We start from the raw sequence: 17499 nt of genomic DNA on the forward strand, positions 1-17499 counted from the left end.
AAGGAACCCTTAACAGTCAAATATTTTCATTAGTATTTGATATTAATTATACTAATCAATATTAATTAGCCAAGACTGAGAGAAGGTAAGAAAGAAGTCACTCTGCATGAAGCAGTAGAACCCAAGTACCAGGCCTAGCACTATCTGATGCACAGCCAAGACCAACAGAATTTTTCTTAATGTGGTTGTCTTGAACACTCACAGGTCTCTGCATGTACTGGGTCCTTTCACATTAATGTTTGTCCCTCTATCCCAAAGTTTTGTCAGAAAGGCAGGGTCTATATGCATGATTACTTAATAATACAGTTATATATTCATATTTTAAATAATACTGTTCTCTAATAAAGTATTTTTAAAATCTATATATATATATATATACTCATTTATTTGAAAGGTAGAGTTAGTTATGGAGAGACACAGGGTATCTTCCATCTGCTGGTTCACTGCCCAGATGACTGGCCAAGATTGGGCCAGGCTGAAATCGGAGCCATGGACTACATCCAGGGCTCCCATTGGGACCCAATGGCTCCAAGCACTTGGGTGCCTCACCTGTTGCCTTCCCCGGTGGATTATGGTGAATGGGAAGTGAAGCATCAGGGACTCAAACCAGGGTCACCAAGTGCTGGCACTGCAGGCAGTGGCTTAATGTGCTGTGCCAAAATGTCAGCCTCAGTGTAGATCATTTCTTCGACACCAGGGTTTAGCACAGTGTCTTGCATAGAAAACCTTCAACAAATATTTGTTGAATAACTCTTGTGAATCTGACTAAAGATGATGTCTGAGTATAAAGTTTTTTTTTAAACAATGTTTATAATAAACATGGTCTCTTAAGATGTCAACCTTGACAGACAGTTGGAAATGCACATTGTGGTGTAATAGAAACAAACAGAATCTAAATGTTTCCTAACTCATCATCGTGTCACACATCTTTCTTTTACTGAGTGGGCCACAAAGACAGTGCCAGCAGAAGAATGATGTGTTTTAGAAGTCACGGTCAGTTGGCTCAGCCACACTCGATGTCTCTTCCTTATTAGCTGAGCTGTCAGCATCTCTAAGATGGAGAGAGAATGGAGATGATACAAACATTGATAATAGTAATTCTAGTTAATATTTAAAGAGAAATGATTCTGCCAAGGATTTTAGAAACGTCTCATAACCGTTAGGTCATTTTAAAGAATCCTATGCCATTTCCAGTTTCAGAGATAAGAAAATGGAGGATTCAAGAAATTCAGGTAACTTGGTTAAAATCATGGAGTCAGAAAAAAGCACTTGGGAACATCTCAAAGCCTTGTGTTTCTGAGTCTACAATTTTAACATCTACTATTCTCCAGTTTCTATATGTGTTATGTGCTGTACATGCACAAGGGATTCCACAATCCAAGATACAGACCTGTCAAATCCCTTTCCTGCAAGAGTACATATGTAACTGCCTTATCCCGAGTTCTGATACATATCAATCTAAGCCTTTCATGTGTAAGTCTGAAGGAGTCTTCCATATTTGTTTTTAACTCTCATACTTTCCAACTGTAATAAGGAAAATCTAGGAAGAAGTTTATTAATCCTCTCGTATCCTCACTGTTCATACTCAAATAATTTACATTTATATAACACATTACAATGTTTTAAAGTGCCTTTCCATTCACTGTCATAATAAATTCAGAGGCAGAAAGACAGGAAATGTTAATATTTTTCAGACAACAGGGCAGACATGCTCATAAAGTTGTAAAATTGAGGAGATCTCACCATTGCTCTACATAAAAAGATAATCGGATGGTGCTGGTGTTGTGGCATGGTGGGTAAAATCACCACCTGGGAGACCAGCTTCCCATATGGCATTGGCTCATGTTCAGTTGCTGTACTTCCTAGCCAGTTCCCTGCTAATTCCCTGGAAAAGCAAAAGGTGGCCCAAAAGCTTAGGTTGGATCTAACTACATGTATGTACCTTGCCTTGGCAGTTGTGGCTATCTAGCGCGTGAACCAGCTGATGGAAGATTGACCTGTCTCTGCCTCTCCCTGACTCTTAATCTTTAAAACGTGGCACTCAAAGGAATTTCAGAGAAATGGTATAAATAATACAGTTGGAAGATGCCTCAGGTTTTGTTTTTCAATAAATTATTTTCCTTATTTGAGAGAAAACACATCATAGAGAGACAGAGGAAGCTCAAACACTCTGCTTTAATACCTAACAGACTATAATGGCACAGGGGCCAAAGTCATGAGCCAGGAGCTCAAACCATTTCCCTCAGGTGCGTGGTCCAATAATTAGAACCACCACTCCTGTCTCTTGGTCTGAGTTAGCAGGAAGCTGGAGGCAGGATCTGAAGCTAGCAATGGAATTCAGGAACTCTGATGCAAGATGTGGGTATCTTAACTGCTAGGCAAAAATGCCTGCTCTAGGTTTTGTTTTCAAATTTTCTCATTCTAAACATGGAGTTTCAGAGAGAATGCCCATGGTCATAAAGCTATGATTCAAAAACATGGAAAGCCAAGATGTGCCCATCCACTTTATGCTCTTACCACTTCACAATGTCTTGACGAGACAGGAAGTAAAGTACACCCAGTTCTATTAGGAAACATGGAGAATACTTTCTAGTGAACACACTCAAACCTCTCCAACTTCAAATGGCTGTTGGAGTACATGAGTGAAATAGAATACGATAGAATAATAATAAAAAAAACCTTCCATAAAGTAATGCTACAGAGAGTGACAGGCTTCTAATTGGTTCCCGAAGTCATAATGCAGCTAAATCTTAATACTAGCAGCACTGCTTATTGCTTTTGTATGAAGTATGAGAGGTTTTTTTTTTTCCCTCATGAAAATTTAAAACTTCACTTCTTTTGTCTAGTTTCATGACGGAAATATCTGCTTACCTCACTCCTCAGGCCCTACTTTCCTGAAGGGTTCTGAGGCATTCTAGTCTTCTCCCCCCTCCCCTGGGGCAACAGCGGAGCCTGGAAAGCTATCCCTATGGGAAGTGGTTGCTTGGGAACTCTGGTTTCTGGAAGTGTCGACTCTCAGGTGGGTCTCCACCACCACTCCTGTGGGGATCAATCTGTTTTATAGATGAAGATTCAAAGTGTGGGGTAAAAGACAGGGTAAGTATATAACACTGAAAAATGAGGTACGCTGATAGAGGATTAAATCTACGGGTGGTGGGAGTGACCACAATAGGCACAGGGACACGGGGGAGATGAGTTATACTAATTAGAGTCGGCTCTGGTGGTACATAGGTCAGAAGGATGCCACTGACTCAGGTCAGGATGAATCCCACTAACTCCTTGAAGCCTTCTTTGAAACCTTTAAATTATTCTGCAATGTTTCTGGACCCAATATTTTGTATAAGTAGCAACTGTTGATCATACTATAATCTAATTACTTAATATTAGCTTACAAGACAGTTTAAATCCTACATGTTTGGAAGAGTATTTTAAGCAAAGAACAATGGTTTGCTTTTTACATAGGGTTCTCAGTATGTTACCTATGAATTAAAACCCTTGGGGCTGGTGAAGTGGCTAAACAGGCTAATTCTCAACTTTGCAAGCGCTAGCCTACCATATGGGCACCAGTTTGTGTCCTGGTTGCTCTACTTCCCATCCAGCTCTCTGCTTAAGGCCTGGGAAAGCAGTAAAGGAGGACCAAAGTGCTTGGCACCCTACAACCACATGGGTGATCTAAAAGAAACTCCTGGCACCTGGCATGGTATCATGCTTCAGCCACTGTAGCCATTTGTGGGGTGAACCAGTTGATGGAAGATCTTTCTTTTTGTCTCTGTTTCTTTCTGCACCCTGCCTTTCCAATAAAAATAAATAAATCTCTAAAAGAATTAAACCTTGGAACTCCTTAAAGGAAGGCAATATTAAATTGTTTTGATTTTGACAGATGGGAAGATTAAGACTCAAGGTTTCAGAACATGCCCAAGACACACAACTGATAAACAGTGGGTAGTGTTGACTACAGAATTCTGCTTTTGTGATTCTGTGTGAAGCTGAACTCAGAGTGTGTAACACCATCTCCCTTGCAGGTGCAATCCCTGGCACACAGGATGTGCACACACACCTTTTAAGGTTAGCAGAGTGTTAACAGGAGATCTTCATGTTGACATACCCACTGAAGCTGCCCCCAGAGCGCACATGGCATTCATCCTGCTCATCATAGCAGCAAAAGCAAAATCCTTTTATCTCTTTAACACAGTTGAAGTAGGTTAATTTTCCAAAGGGAAAAATGAAAGGCAAGAAAAAACAGAGAAATTATGTACGTATAAATGCCAAATAATGAGTTGTAAATATTTTAAGAATCTCAGTAATAGAATGAAAGCATTTAGACAGGCCCTGTATGCCATTTTCTTTAGGTGAACACGTAACTGGATAGATGCTGGAGGGCAGGTTCTTGGCTTCCCCTTCACCTGTCTCTGCCCTCTGCCATTTTTTCCAAGTGGCACCAAATTAAAAAAACAAAACTTAGTGTCAAAATGCATAAAAGCCTGGGTTTTCTTCCTAATTTCACTCTATTTACAGATGGGTAAGATAAAATCAATGAATAAAACGAATGATTGACCTTTTCACGTTAAAGCTGTCATTCGTCATTCAAGAAACCACCCCCTCTTTATTCCCTTTCATTCCCAAATGTCTGCACCTCTAGGAGGACCTGTGCTTGGTTCTTGCCATCCTGTGGGCTTGCAGTAACCATCTCAGGTACCCAACATGGATGGCTCACATATCATTGAGCCTTGTGTAGTAGCGCTAAGTATTCTAAAAAACAGAATTAGATTCCACTTGTAATAATAATAGTCTTAGCGTCCGGTGTGGTGGCCTAGTGGCTAAGGTCCTTGCCTTGAACACGCTGGGATCCCATATGGGTGCTAGTTCTAATCTCGGCGGCCCCACTTCCCATCCAGCTCCCTGCTTGTGGTCTGGGAAAGCAGTCCAGGATGGCCCAAAGCCTTGAGACCCTGTACCTGTGTGGGAGATCTGGAAGAATTCCTGGCTCCTGGTTTTGGATTGGCTCAGTACCGGCTATTGGCGGTCACTTGGGAGTGAATCATTGGACAGAAGATCTACCTTTCTGTCTCTCCTCCTCTCTGTATATCAGGCTTTGCAATAAAAATAAATCTTAAAAAAACTTAAAAAAATAATGTCTTTCAGTCATGCATGGCATTTGTGTTGAAATCCTTCCTAGACAGCAGTAGTTGCTCCAACACCCCCCGCCCCCCGCCTTTTTTAAAATCAAGTGTGGTTGTTCCCATATAATTGCAGGCACCACATGCTCTTTGGAACATCTGTGGCAAGAAAACTGCACCAAGGTCTAAAAGATTAACAGGAAATAGAAAAACAGCACAGGAACCTTATGTATCTTTAAATCAATCTGAAAGGGATTCTTTATGTGTCAAAGAATTTGGGATTTTTCAAGTGAGTTTCACCTATCCCACATTAAAAGGAAGAGCTAACTTTGATTTTTTCTTGTTTTATTGAACTCTGTTTGCTACTTAACATTTCAAACAGAGCCGTATTTTCTGCAGGCTTTTTTTTTTTTTAATAAAGATGAGTATATCTGTTCTAGTATGTGTCCTAAATTAACTGCATAATTTGTAATCTGCTCAGTTCATATATATGTATTTAACTAATATTATTTAACCAAGGTATTTCTATGCAGTTCCCTGTAGCTAAGCACATACATGGATTATACAGATAAAAAATTTAGGAATTCATTAGGGAGACCACCTTTGCCTTATGCCCCTTCATCCCCAAACATGCCATGATATAGAACATAGCCATTTGCTTTTCAAGTATTATCCTCTTATAGCCACTCACATTCATTATCTTGTGGGGCTTCCAACAAATGCTTGCCTATAATTTGAGTCCTTGTTATTGCTCAGGCATTGTTATAGGTGCTTATAATTTCATTCCCTTTCCACAGTAATTCTGCAAGGTTGATATTATTATCTCTAACTTATGGCTGAGAAATGAAACTTGAGATTCAATTCCTTGCCCTAGTTTATAACAAATCTTGGGATTCCAATCTGATCTAACTCTCAAATTCATTATTCTTCATCAGTGTACAGTAAAAATAATCACCTTGCTTTACTAGTTTTACTCATTCATTAATGCACATGAAAATGAGTGTCTAAAATTATCCCTCTTTTGAATCTATAATTTGGGCAGGGTTCAGTGTGAAGGTTCCTCCCTACATCTCACAGCATCCATCAGCGGGGCAACTCAATGGGGATGGAGATCCAGCTCCACTACCACTCTTTGAGGACAAGCTGGAGCTGCTCAATGGCTCCTTTCCACTGGATCTGTCCATATGGTGGCAATGTACTTAAGGACAAGTGTTTCATGAGACAGAAAGTGGAACTGGCCTATTGAAAAAGCCCACCAGGCTCACTTCTTCTATAATCCACTTGTCAAAGCAGATACAGATTCCAGATTCCAAAGAAGTTATAGATATCACATCTATATTGGAGGACTGCAAAAAAAAAAATTTCAAGAGAGACCATAAAAACAAAAAAACAAACAACAACAACAACAAAAAAACACTGATACCTTCTAAGATTTCCAATTTGGGGCCAGCACCATGCATTGTAGCAAGTTAAGCCTCTACATGTGGTACCAGCATCCCTTATGGACACTGGTTTAAGTCCTGCCTGCTCCACTTTCAATCCAATTTCCTATTAATGACCAGGGAAAGCAGTGGAGGATGGCCCAAGTCCTTAGGCCCTTGCATCCATGTGTGATATTGGAAGATGTTCTGAGCTCTTTGGCTTCAGAGCATCTCAGCTCTGGCCATTGCAGACATTTGTGGAATATTCCAGGGGGATGGAAAAATCTCTTTCTCTCTGTGTCCTCCTATCTTAACTCTGCCTTTGAAACAATAAAAAACAAATAAACCACAGTGATTTCATTGAATTGTTAAATTCCCTGATTTATGAATTCTCTCACCCTTCATGACTTAGCAGGTAACAAAACACTTCTAAAGGATCGCTTGTTAAAGAGAAGGTCTGAATCATGTTTTCATACACACTATTGTTGTAGTCACTTCTATAGATGCGACAGTTTGGTTACATGATGTGCTTTTCAGAGGTTCGTTTGTTAGTGCCTGTTTCCCTGTGTGGCAGTGCTAAGGCATTGCAACCTTTAAGAGGTAGAGCCTACTGGGAGGCAATTAGGTTCCTGGAAGCTCATCTTGGAAAAGATTAATGTAGTTCTCACAGGATCCTGGTTAGTTCCCATGAGTGGGTTATAAGTAGAATGTGCGTGGTCTCTGAATCTTCATGCCTTCCCCTCTTACCATGTGATTTTTTCCCTTACATGCTCCTTGTATTATACCATATTCTGCCATGCTGCGAGGCTGCTGGAAGGCCTTCAACAGCACTAAGCGGAAATGATGCCACGTTCTTGGCCCTTCACAATTATGAGCAAAATATACTTGGTTTTTCTTTAAATTATCCAGCTTTTGGTATTTTGTCATAGCAACAGAAAATTGACTAAAACAATATAGATAATTTAGCCTACTGAATGGAGAATCTGGACAAAAAACATTTTAAATTTTGTGTCTCTTTTCAGTATTCTTAGCAGATTTTCTTTTTTTTCTCCTAGTATTTGATATCTTTGGTTACCTTCTTCTCCTTATCAAACAGTGACTTCAATAGTTTCTGAATGTCATTCTAATTAGTTTTTTAGAATATCATCAACTGTGATTTTTTACTGAGGTTATTTGTTTAGCAATGAACTAATATGCAGATTCTACTTCATACAAGTAGATTTTCAGTCTAGTTAACAGAGTCAATATTTTTCTCCTTTTCAAAAGCAGTATTCTAGAAGCTTTGCCATTTGGGCAAGAAATTTCTCACTAATTAGTTTTTGAGCAAGGTTTTCCTATTTTACTGTTTTTTTTCTCTGCTACAACCAAATGGAATAAAACAACAGCTTCTCCCATTCTATTGCTCTTAGCAATCCATTACTCTATCTTACAGTATTTGAAGTTACAAATATTCTGCATAGATGAAGATATATAGCTTGTTCCTACTGAGCCTAAATACATTCCCATATCCTTCTGTATAAGACATTCCATGCAGTTATTAATGATTCAGAAATGACATTACAAGGTACAGGAGAATATTATAAAAATTTTATGGAAAATGTCATTAAAATAAATTTATTTTGCTGTGAATGTTTTTGAAATTCATGCATCATGTTTATAACAAGCATTTTTTTTTTCATGAACTGTCCGACGATCCACCATATGTTATTCCCCTTCTCTGGAAAACTCATCTTTGAATACAGCAATCAAGTAGTTCTCATTTACCAAACGGTATTCTACATTTCTTTCTTACTAACATTTTCTGCAGCCCAACCCCTGTATTCATATGCTGTCATACCTAGAACCTCACCTCATATCACCAATAAAAACAGCTATTCCCACTCCAGCGTCCCAGTAGGTGCTTTACCCAGGAAGTGGTTAGCGCTATTTCTGTCAGGGTCCTATTACTCACACAGACTTTATGGCCGTAGTCTGAGCTACCAGCTCAGACAGCAGAGTTCAACACTGCCCTCAGGTCTCGATTCTCCTGTTTGGCCAGGGGCTGAGATCCTATTGCTTTTGGCAGATGTCTGCTACCCTGTGTCCTTCCACATGCAATCTTTCCACATGTCCCCAATTCTGAATGGCAGTCTTGTCCCCCAAACTTTCACACTCTGCATTGCTCATACTATGCCATTTATGATCTGAACAAACTCTGGAGTTATTTTTCCAACATTCAGGGCAATGACATAAATTGTTGCCACTGCTCTGCTCATTTGATAGGCTATTCTTTAGATTCCACCAGCCTTTCTAGTACCAAATTTCTCTTCAAAACGGTGCCCTCTCAGGCCCAGCACTATAGCCTAATAACTATATCTTCACCTTGCAACCTTCAGGATCACATATGGACACCGGTTTGTGTCCTACCTGCTCCATTTCTCATCCAGCTCCCTGTTTGTGGCCTGGGAAAGCAGTAGAGGATGACCCAAAGCCTTGGGACCCTGCACCTGTGTGGGAGACCTGGAAGAAGCTTCTGGTCCCTGGTTTTGGATTGGCTTAGCTCCAGTCATTGTGGCCACTTAGGAAATGAACCTGCAGACTGAAGATCTTTCTCTCTGTATCTCCTTCTCTCTGTATATTTGTCTTTCCAATTAAAAAAAAGTCTTAAAAAATTGCCCTCTATTGGAAGAGAATTTGTTATCATCGTCCTCAACTGAACCAGTTTCCCACTGGCCTCCTTTATGCACTAGACAGATTGTTTCTTAGAGCTGATCTAAGTTTGAACTCATGCCCAACTAAAACACCAGAGACAACTAGTTGACTTCAATCATTCCAACAGGCCTTTGCAGGTAAACATCCTTTTCCAAACTGCATTGTTTGTACTTTTGTGTTGTGCTTGCTTTCTTAGTTGTGTGAATCTAAAGGCTCGAGGCAGCAGTATGTATTGTTTAACTTTATGCAACCCTCCACATCAATCAACTAACACTTTGCTTGTACATGATGGGTATCCCACAAACACTGCAGCTGATGTTTAGAATAAAATCAGAAGGAAACACATTTAGTGGCAAGAACATCTCTGAATGACAGGACATGTAATAGATCAGATGAAGCACTCTGAAGGATACCCTTTTAATTTGGTGGTTTCATTTCTCAGTTAAATTCCATAATCACTCCAGAAATGAGACATCTGACATCTGTGCTTGGCTCTTCATCTTGTGTGTGTCCAAGTCTAAGTCTTTGAAATAGTCTGTATTTAAAATGAGATTTCAAGGAAGCATTTCATTAGAAGCAGGGTAGGGGTATTATTCCCTTTGAATTGCAACCACAGCTGTGGTCTTTCATCTTATTAACTTTGGATCATGGAACTCCTTACTCTAAGTGTATATGATCCTACACACCTTATTTGCAGTATCAGAAAGCAAAGGTTTTGGGCACAAGACCCAATGGGAAGAGGGTTCTGTCTACTGAGTCATGTTCCAACCTTGACAATACATAGCAATAATAACAACCACTAATGGTGAATATTTACAGAGCTGAATGAAATTGAATAGTGACTCCATTTGATACCTGTAAACAGAAATTTTGCCCACATCACCAACCAAAGAGTTATGAGAAACAACACTGTGCTGTGTTAGCCACTAAAATTGGGTGTAGGCTGCTATACAACAACAGGTAACTGTAAAACAAATAAAAAGAAAATTACAGATACCTTTATCTTACCATTTTAATTTTTATCCTTTTATTGGGATAGCATTTTTAAGTTAGATATAGTCAAAAGTAAAGATTTCAACTGAAAAGTAAAAAGACCACATTTTAGCAGAAAAATAGGTATAGGCTATAATCAAGTGAAAAGAAGCTCAGGAAAACTTACATACACTTTAAAGTTTTTAAAATACCCACAAAATCATTAACTCTATATCAGCACATGATTTCTATCAACTTGTGTGACAAATATTTAAAACAAACGGTATATTCATAGTACCGTATATACCAATGGGCATTATAAAATGGCAAATGATATCACTGCTATGGTATAGTAAAAATTTTAAGAGATGCATTGATGATTTATTAAATCATTAAGTCTTGGTCTTTTTGTATATAGTATACCTCTAACAGTTGGTCAGAGTCACATTTTCTTTGGAATGTCACTCTAAATGAGTCCCTTCAAGGTAAAGATGACAGCATCACCTCAAAACCTCAGTTCTGTTCTTACGGAAAGGGCTGAAACCTCTTTGCTGAATAACAAAGTCTATCTGCATTTCCCATGGAGATCTCATCATCATTACACTTCATATTGGATTATCCTGTCTCTCTCTACTTGTTTGGGAATCCATTCCAAAATGGCTTATACAACCCTTTTGGCATCCTTTACTCCTCTGCTCAGAGATTCAGGTTAGGTCTCATTACATGTATATTTCTGTAAACTTTATTAGAGCAGAGGCCCTTAGTTTGCTTTATTGTTTATTGTTTGCACACAATAGCACTTTGGGTGCAGTAGGCACCTCATGTTTATTGGATGGGTGAGTGAATGTTTCTTCCCAAGTTAGGCAGTTGCTTCATGGTACCCTATCCTTCCACTTGGAACACAGTGGCTGGAGACTTACAAGTGCCTACACTTGCTTGTTTTGAGGGATCAAATGCCATTCTGGATGCAGCTGAATGAAATCTGGAGCACAAACGGGATGCAGTCCCTCTGTCACTCATCACAGTGGCTGGTGCATGGGACCTAGCAGATGTGTATTCACAGTAGTTGCTAACTTCCCAGCATCGAAGGGCCAGCTACAAAACTGGCAATGACTTCTACAGATTACTGTTCTTTCTTTGGTGGGTGACTTTCACAATGTTGCTAAACGCCTACAGGCGCCCTGGATTTTACTCTTCTAACATGTATACAGTGAGTCTTTGGAAGTACCATATAATATCCAGAATGACTTATATTTTACCCCTAAGTCCTAACTGGTATGTCTCTACAGATTATTTTCTTTGAGAATGGAAGGTTTTTTTAAATATATAAATAATTGCATAAACATACCTGCACTGTTACTGCATCATAGTGGAACACAATGATACAAGTACAAACACTTACTAATCCTTACTATGTGTTCAGCACTGCTCCAAGTGGTTTCTACCTATTAGTATATTAATCTACTCAATAGTCATTTGAGGCAGATGCTGTTATTGTTCTCTTTTATACAGTAGGAAGTTGAGAAAACAGGTTAAGAAATCTATTTAAAAAAATCACAGCATTATATAACTGATTTAGGGTTCAACCTCAGAATCCTGACTCTCAAGCCTATACTTGTACTTAACAATTCCTCCTGCTGAAAAAGTCTGCTTATGGACTCAGAAGACAGTAACTAAATTTTAAACGTTTTCAGTAGTTTTAAGTTATTTTTTTTGAAGAGCAGAGTGACAATGAGAGACAGATCTTTCATGTGCTGGTTGACTCCTCAAATGGCCACAGATTGGAGAGCGTTCTGCACTTTTATTTTATTAAAGACTTATTTATTTTTATTTACTGGAAAGGCAGATTTACAAAGGGAAGGGGAGACAGAGAGAAAGATCTTCCATCCACTGGTTCATTCCCCAAGTGGTCATAATGGCTGAAGCTGAGCTGATCTAAAGCCAGGAGCTTCTGGGTCTACCTCACAGGTGCAGGGTCCCCAGGACTTTGGCTGTCTTCTACTGTTTTTCTGGGCCACAGGTTGGGAGCTGGATGAGAAGTGGAGCAATTGGCACACAAACTGGCACCCATATCGGATCTCAGTGCTTGCAAGGGGAAGATTTAGTCATTGAACCATCAAACTGGGTCTTACCTTTTGCATTGTTAATGATCACATTTCAAATTCCTAAAACTCTGGTAAATGCTCTGTAAGATATCACTCTTTATTGTGCAATCTGGAGTTAGCCAGGACCAAGCCAGGAGTCAAGATTTCCATCAGAGTCCCATGGGTTGGCAGGTACTCTAATCCATGGGCCACCATCTACTGCCTCCCATGTGCATAAGCAGGAAGCTGGATCAGAAGCAGAGGCAGGACCTGAATCCAGACACTGACAGACAATGAGAACGTCCCAAGGGGTGTCTCAACCAGCTGCACCACAACATCCGCTGCCTATCAGTAAAATTTACGATTTACTATAATAAATGTCTTACACATATTTATGATAAAATGTAATGTGTCACTTTATTCCTTAAGACAGTAAATATTTAAGGATGTCCTTGTTGTTTTTGTATATATTTTTGATTACTCATAAAGATGATGACAAAACAGAAAGTCATGAAAATAATCAGAATAGTAACAAAAACAAGAGAAATAGTAAATTGTATGTGAACTTGTCCAGGCAAATCTTACTGTCTCTTGCGTGGGTATGAAAACTAAAGTGAAGGGTCAGTGGTCGCACAACTAAAGCTATGCACAGCTAGGAAGGACAGGCATGTCTGCTGTGGCTTCCATCAACATGCAGAACAGGCTTTCCTAGCACGGAGAAGAGTCCAGAAAGACGCTCAGTCATGCAGATGCAAGAATTCTAAGAGGAAATGGTCCGAACATAAAACATCACATACAAGAGTGTACAACTTTCAAAGAGAAGAAGTGCAATTCAAGGAAGCAGAAAAAGACACACAGAGTTTTACAGCTTTTGTTGTTGCTGTTTTTTTCCTCTACTCCAGATATATTTTTACATGAAGATGCATGGGTACAGTGGCTTTGGGCAGTCCACACTGTCACCTACTGCTCGGGGGAGAAATGTTTTGATAGGATAGCTGAGCACAACAGTGCAGCCCTTTCTTTCCTTCTGGAAAGTGTATCTGCTCTTCTCCACTGGCCCTCCATGTTTTATGGTTTAAAGGGTGTGGGGTTGAGGTCTGTTGCCCCTGCATTACTGGGAGTGACTGGGACGGTAAGTCTATAATTCTGGGGTTCAATATTATGAAGTTCATTTGCTCTGAGTTAAAAACCTCATTTTCCAGTAAAGGGTCATATTCCTTACCTACAACTGCAAATGTACCAAAGCTTTGTGAAGTTTTTCTCCAAAGTGAGAGAAAAACTTAAAATTAGATGAGTTATAAATGACCAGATCAGACCTTACCTGACATGCAGCTACTTATTCTTTAATATTCCACTTACAGATTGTCTATCTGATACAATTGCCAGTAGTCCCTATTGCTTATTTAAACTTAAAGTTTTACACACTTTACCTTCTTAGTCATACTAGCACATTTCAAGTGTTTAACAGCTGTTTGTGACTGTTGCTAAACAGGGAAAAATATTTCTAGTTCTGTACAATGCTGTTTTATAGTTAAGTCATCTTCTTGTACAGATGTATTTCTGATGAAGGGCATTACACTGACCTCACATATTAAACCATATAAAAGCACATCTCCAAAAAAATCTGAAAAAAAATTGTACAAGATCATCTAGCCCACAGAATCACAGACTAGGGATGGTGGACCCACATCAACGTTCGTTAGTACTAAAGCAAATGACTTGGCTTACCTTGTGTGTTAAGACTAGCCTAAGTGGAGGGTCCCCCAGCATCAGTAACAGACATTTGTGCAGGTACCTCTCATCTTCAGCCCTATTGGCTATTCACAGATAATCATGTCTGGTTTAGAACTATTGTTCTGAGAAAATAGAGGTACCACTCTGGAAGGCATGGACAAAATAACTAGAACACCTCCAAGGATTTAAATAGATGAGATACATTTGTGATTTTTGTGTTGGGTGGGAAACAGAACTAGATGAGGTGCCAGGCACACCCATTTAAGTGAACCTGGGATGCTGCAGCCTCCCTGACAAGGGACATGGGTTCCAAGGACACGGGTCCTTCTCCAGTGTCTTCCAGGACACAGACTGGCCAGCTGCAGACGCACTTTGGACAGGAGTGTGTCCAGCATAGTCCATCATGTTCTGAAATGTCCTTGACTGTCCACTTGATTTCCTTCTCCATGGAAGTGAAGTGAGCCAGGGTAGTCATCATTCCTCCCAGCTTTTTATCCTCAAAGCTTGCAGCCAGAAGACACCAGACAGCACTGATCAGCCTCACCTTCTTCCCTTGTGGCTGTAAAGCATCTCAGCAAGATCTGCTGCCGACCAAGGCTGGCCAAGAAGTTCCAGAGAGGTGTTCTGAGTATCCTACAGGTTACCTCAAGTCCGGTTCTGTTGTAAGAATTCTGGCAATTAGCCTTGGCACAATTTTCTTACCTGCAAAACAGGGAGCACCTCCCTGGTCTACCACCCTCAGAGGGTTTTTTGAGGACAGAAATCCAAATTATGCTACTAAATGAACTAATAAAATGGGAGAGCAATCTTCCAGCCTAAAGCCATGTATTACCTTCATTGGGGAAATTCCATACAAGCCCCATAAAGCAACAGCTATTAAGACAATAAGAAAGAGCCTAGCTGGATTCTTGGAGTACCACAGTAAGTTCAACACAAAGTAGCTTATATCTAGAACACAAATTGGATTTCCGTTTCTAAAGAAAGCTATGAGATAATGTTCTTTGCCTTAATTTGACAACGGAGAGGCTCTTCAGCATTGGCCAAGAATCTAATATTGGATTGGACCAAATCAAGCACCTGCTTTCTAAATTGCATCCGTGAAGATCCCATAGTTACGTGCTTTCTCTTACAGAGCATTTACCAATGTTTTTAAAGCTTCATGTTCAGATGATTAGATACCTTGTCCTGTCTTTTTAGCTCCATATGTCTTTAGCTCTCCAGTTTGGATCAGATTGGATGTTTTGCTCCCATAGAAATTTCTCAGGTAATCTTCACACTTTTGGTTTTCTAAACGTGGAAAGCAGCCCGACTTCAAACATGACCAAAAAGCACAAGTGGCTCCACCCTCCTTTTAACTTTCCTAGGATTTATAAAGCTGAAGTTTTTATTTCAGGAAATGAGGGGATTTGAAAAGGCTTAAGAAAAAAATGACACTAATCACTAATCGTAAGCTGATCAACATAAACTATTTTTATCCCAGAAATGGCATATTTAATAAAGAAAAACATTAAATATGAGCCAATTTTCACTGTAACTTGTTCAGTAGAAAAGAATGATTTAGTTGGCTGCACATTAGCAGATTTAAACACATTTCATGAGACTTCACATTCCAGTGAATTGGAAATTTCAAGATTAAACATTTTCTAACATGATTCTTACCAACACTTTAAAATATTGCTAGCATGTTTTAAAAAATACCACTGAAATGTAAGTGGGATATCTCCTTAAATGGGTGGCATAGCTCCAAGTTTTTTTTTTAAAGCAGATTTAGATAAAACAAAAATCCCAGAAGACATATCTATTTTTTAAAATCCTCTTTAATTAAGCCTTATGAAAGTGAGTTATAATCTGATAAAGCAACAGTCTCCTTCAAATGTCTGAGGTTGTTTTGAATCCTAGCTCATGTCCTTGCCGTTCTCCCAATTTCCATGTCAGCACCTGAGAGTCACCTTAAACGTTTGACAGTGCCAACTTTGGGAGACAGACATACCTAGAAAGTTACTTTTTTGTGGTCTTCTTTGAATGATTTTGTGAGCAATGGGTCTTAAGTTTTCAAATGAGGACTCTTTCCCAATGATTTTCTTTCTTTCTTAAAAATTAGACCCAAGGCTTCCTTCAGCACAGAAAAAAGTTTCAAGAGTCATAGGGCAATTTCAGTACCTTATGGAAGAACATTTTTCTTCTTTTAGACAAAAATCCATTCCTGCAGATTTATCCTCCACTTACTAAGAAGGAAAGCTAACAGTTTTAGGGTTCATGGTAGTAATGAGAGTTACACTATCAGGTGCTCGGCTGCAACAAGTTTTCACCACGCCACTACCCAAGGTCAGTCCAAGGCGACCAGACCCAAGAGACACCAGGTCCCGCCTGGCCACCCCACTCAGGGGCACAGCTTGGACCTCGCGGCGCCCCCTTCCTCTCGACCCCTTCCGGCCATCGCTTCCCTGAAGCTGTTTGCCCCTAGAAGGCAGAGTTTCAGGTGAGGTTCCAGGAACCCCAGGCTCTCCTCGCCCGGAGTAAGCGGTTAAGGTAAGGAGTGAGAACGCCTGTTTTGGAGCCCACCACGCAGTCAGAGTCAGGAGGAGCAGCTCTTGCTTTCAGCTGTGACCTGGCGCGGAGGGGGGAATCCCAAAAAGAACCGGTGAGGAAAGAGGGTGGCTGTGGCAGTGCGAGCGGAATGCTTCCAGAAACGTCTGCTGGCACCGCACGCCTTTGTTAGCTCGCCCTGAGGACAGAGAAACGGGTGACCTAGGAGAGTGGGCTCGAAAAGAAAGAAAAGTGACTCGAATGAACTCCCCACGCGCCCAGGCAGCCGCAGCAGGTACGGGCGCACCCGCGGCGCTGCACACTCGCCGGCTCCCGTAGCGCGGACCTGAGAGAAGGACGGGCGGACGCTGGGGACGCGGGAGCTGGGGCCAGGGACTCACCTTCGGGGTTGGCGCTGATGAAGACCCGCACGCTGCGGCCGGCGGGCACGAGGTGAGAAGGCAGGGCCGCCAGGTTCCCGGAGAAAGCTGCCCGCCGGAGCGCAGAGTCCCGGGGGCAGGGCAGTTTGGAGCTCGCGCCGGTCGGCCACATCGCCCTCAGAGAGGAACAGCCGCCTGCTGCTCCTCAGGTTCCTGCCCGCGGGGCCGCGGCAAAGCTGGGTCGATCCCCTCAGGCGGCGCGACTCAAAGACGCCGCAAGCCCGGGGCGCTGCTGGCCAGTTCCTTGGTGCACACCCCTGGCCGGCGGGGAGTGGCCATGCGGACCCTAGGGCCCCAGGTCACCGCCGCCCGCTGTCCACCTCTGCGCGTCTGCCTTCGCTCGCTGCCTGTGTTCGGCGCCACAGCCGGCGGCAGCGGGAGGTCAGCGTGGCTGCAGCTTACGCGCGTGGCTCACATTTGCGCCGGGAAGCGCCGGCGCCGGCCGCCCAGCCCGCGGCCACCTCCCCACCCGCGTCCGCCGAGGGAGGCGGGGGCCGCCAGGCGGCGGGCACGG

The 17499-nt window shown here is 41.3% G+C and overlaps 1 protein-coding gene across 1 annotated transcript in view; it reads right to left on the reverse strand.

Annotated features, from left to right (window-relative positions):
• NWD2 (NACHT and WD repeat domain containing 2) overlaps positions 1-17098 on the reverse strand; it is a 136955-nt gene extending 119857 nt beyond the window's left edge. The window contains exon 1 of the mRNA XM_004579160.2: positions 16947-17098. Coding sequence (XP_004579217.2) covers positions 16947-17097 — 151 coding nt within the window. The 5' untranslated portion in view covers position 17098. The remainder of the gene's footprint in view (positions 1-16946) is intronic.
• Positions 17099-17499: the final 401 nt, after the last annotated feature.

Source organism: Ochotona princeps, chromosome 11, assembly GCF_030435755.1.
Source record: "Ochotona princeps isolate mOchPri1 chromosome 11, mOchPri1.hap1, whole genome shotgun sequence".
Taxonomy (NCBI): Eukaryota; Metazoa; Chordata; class Mammalia; order Lagomorpha; family Ochotonidae; genus Ochotona; species Ochotona princeps.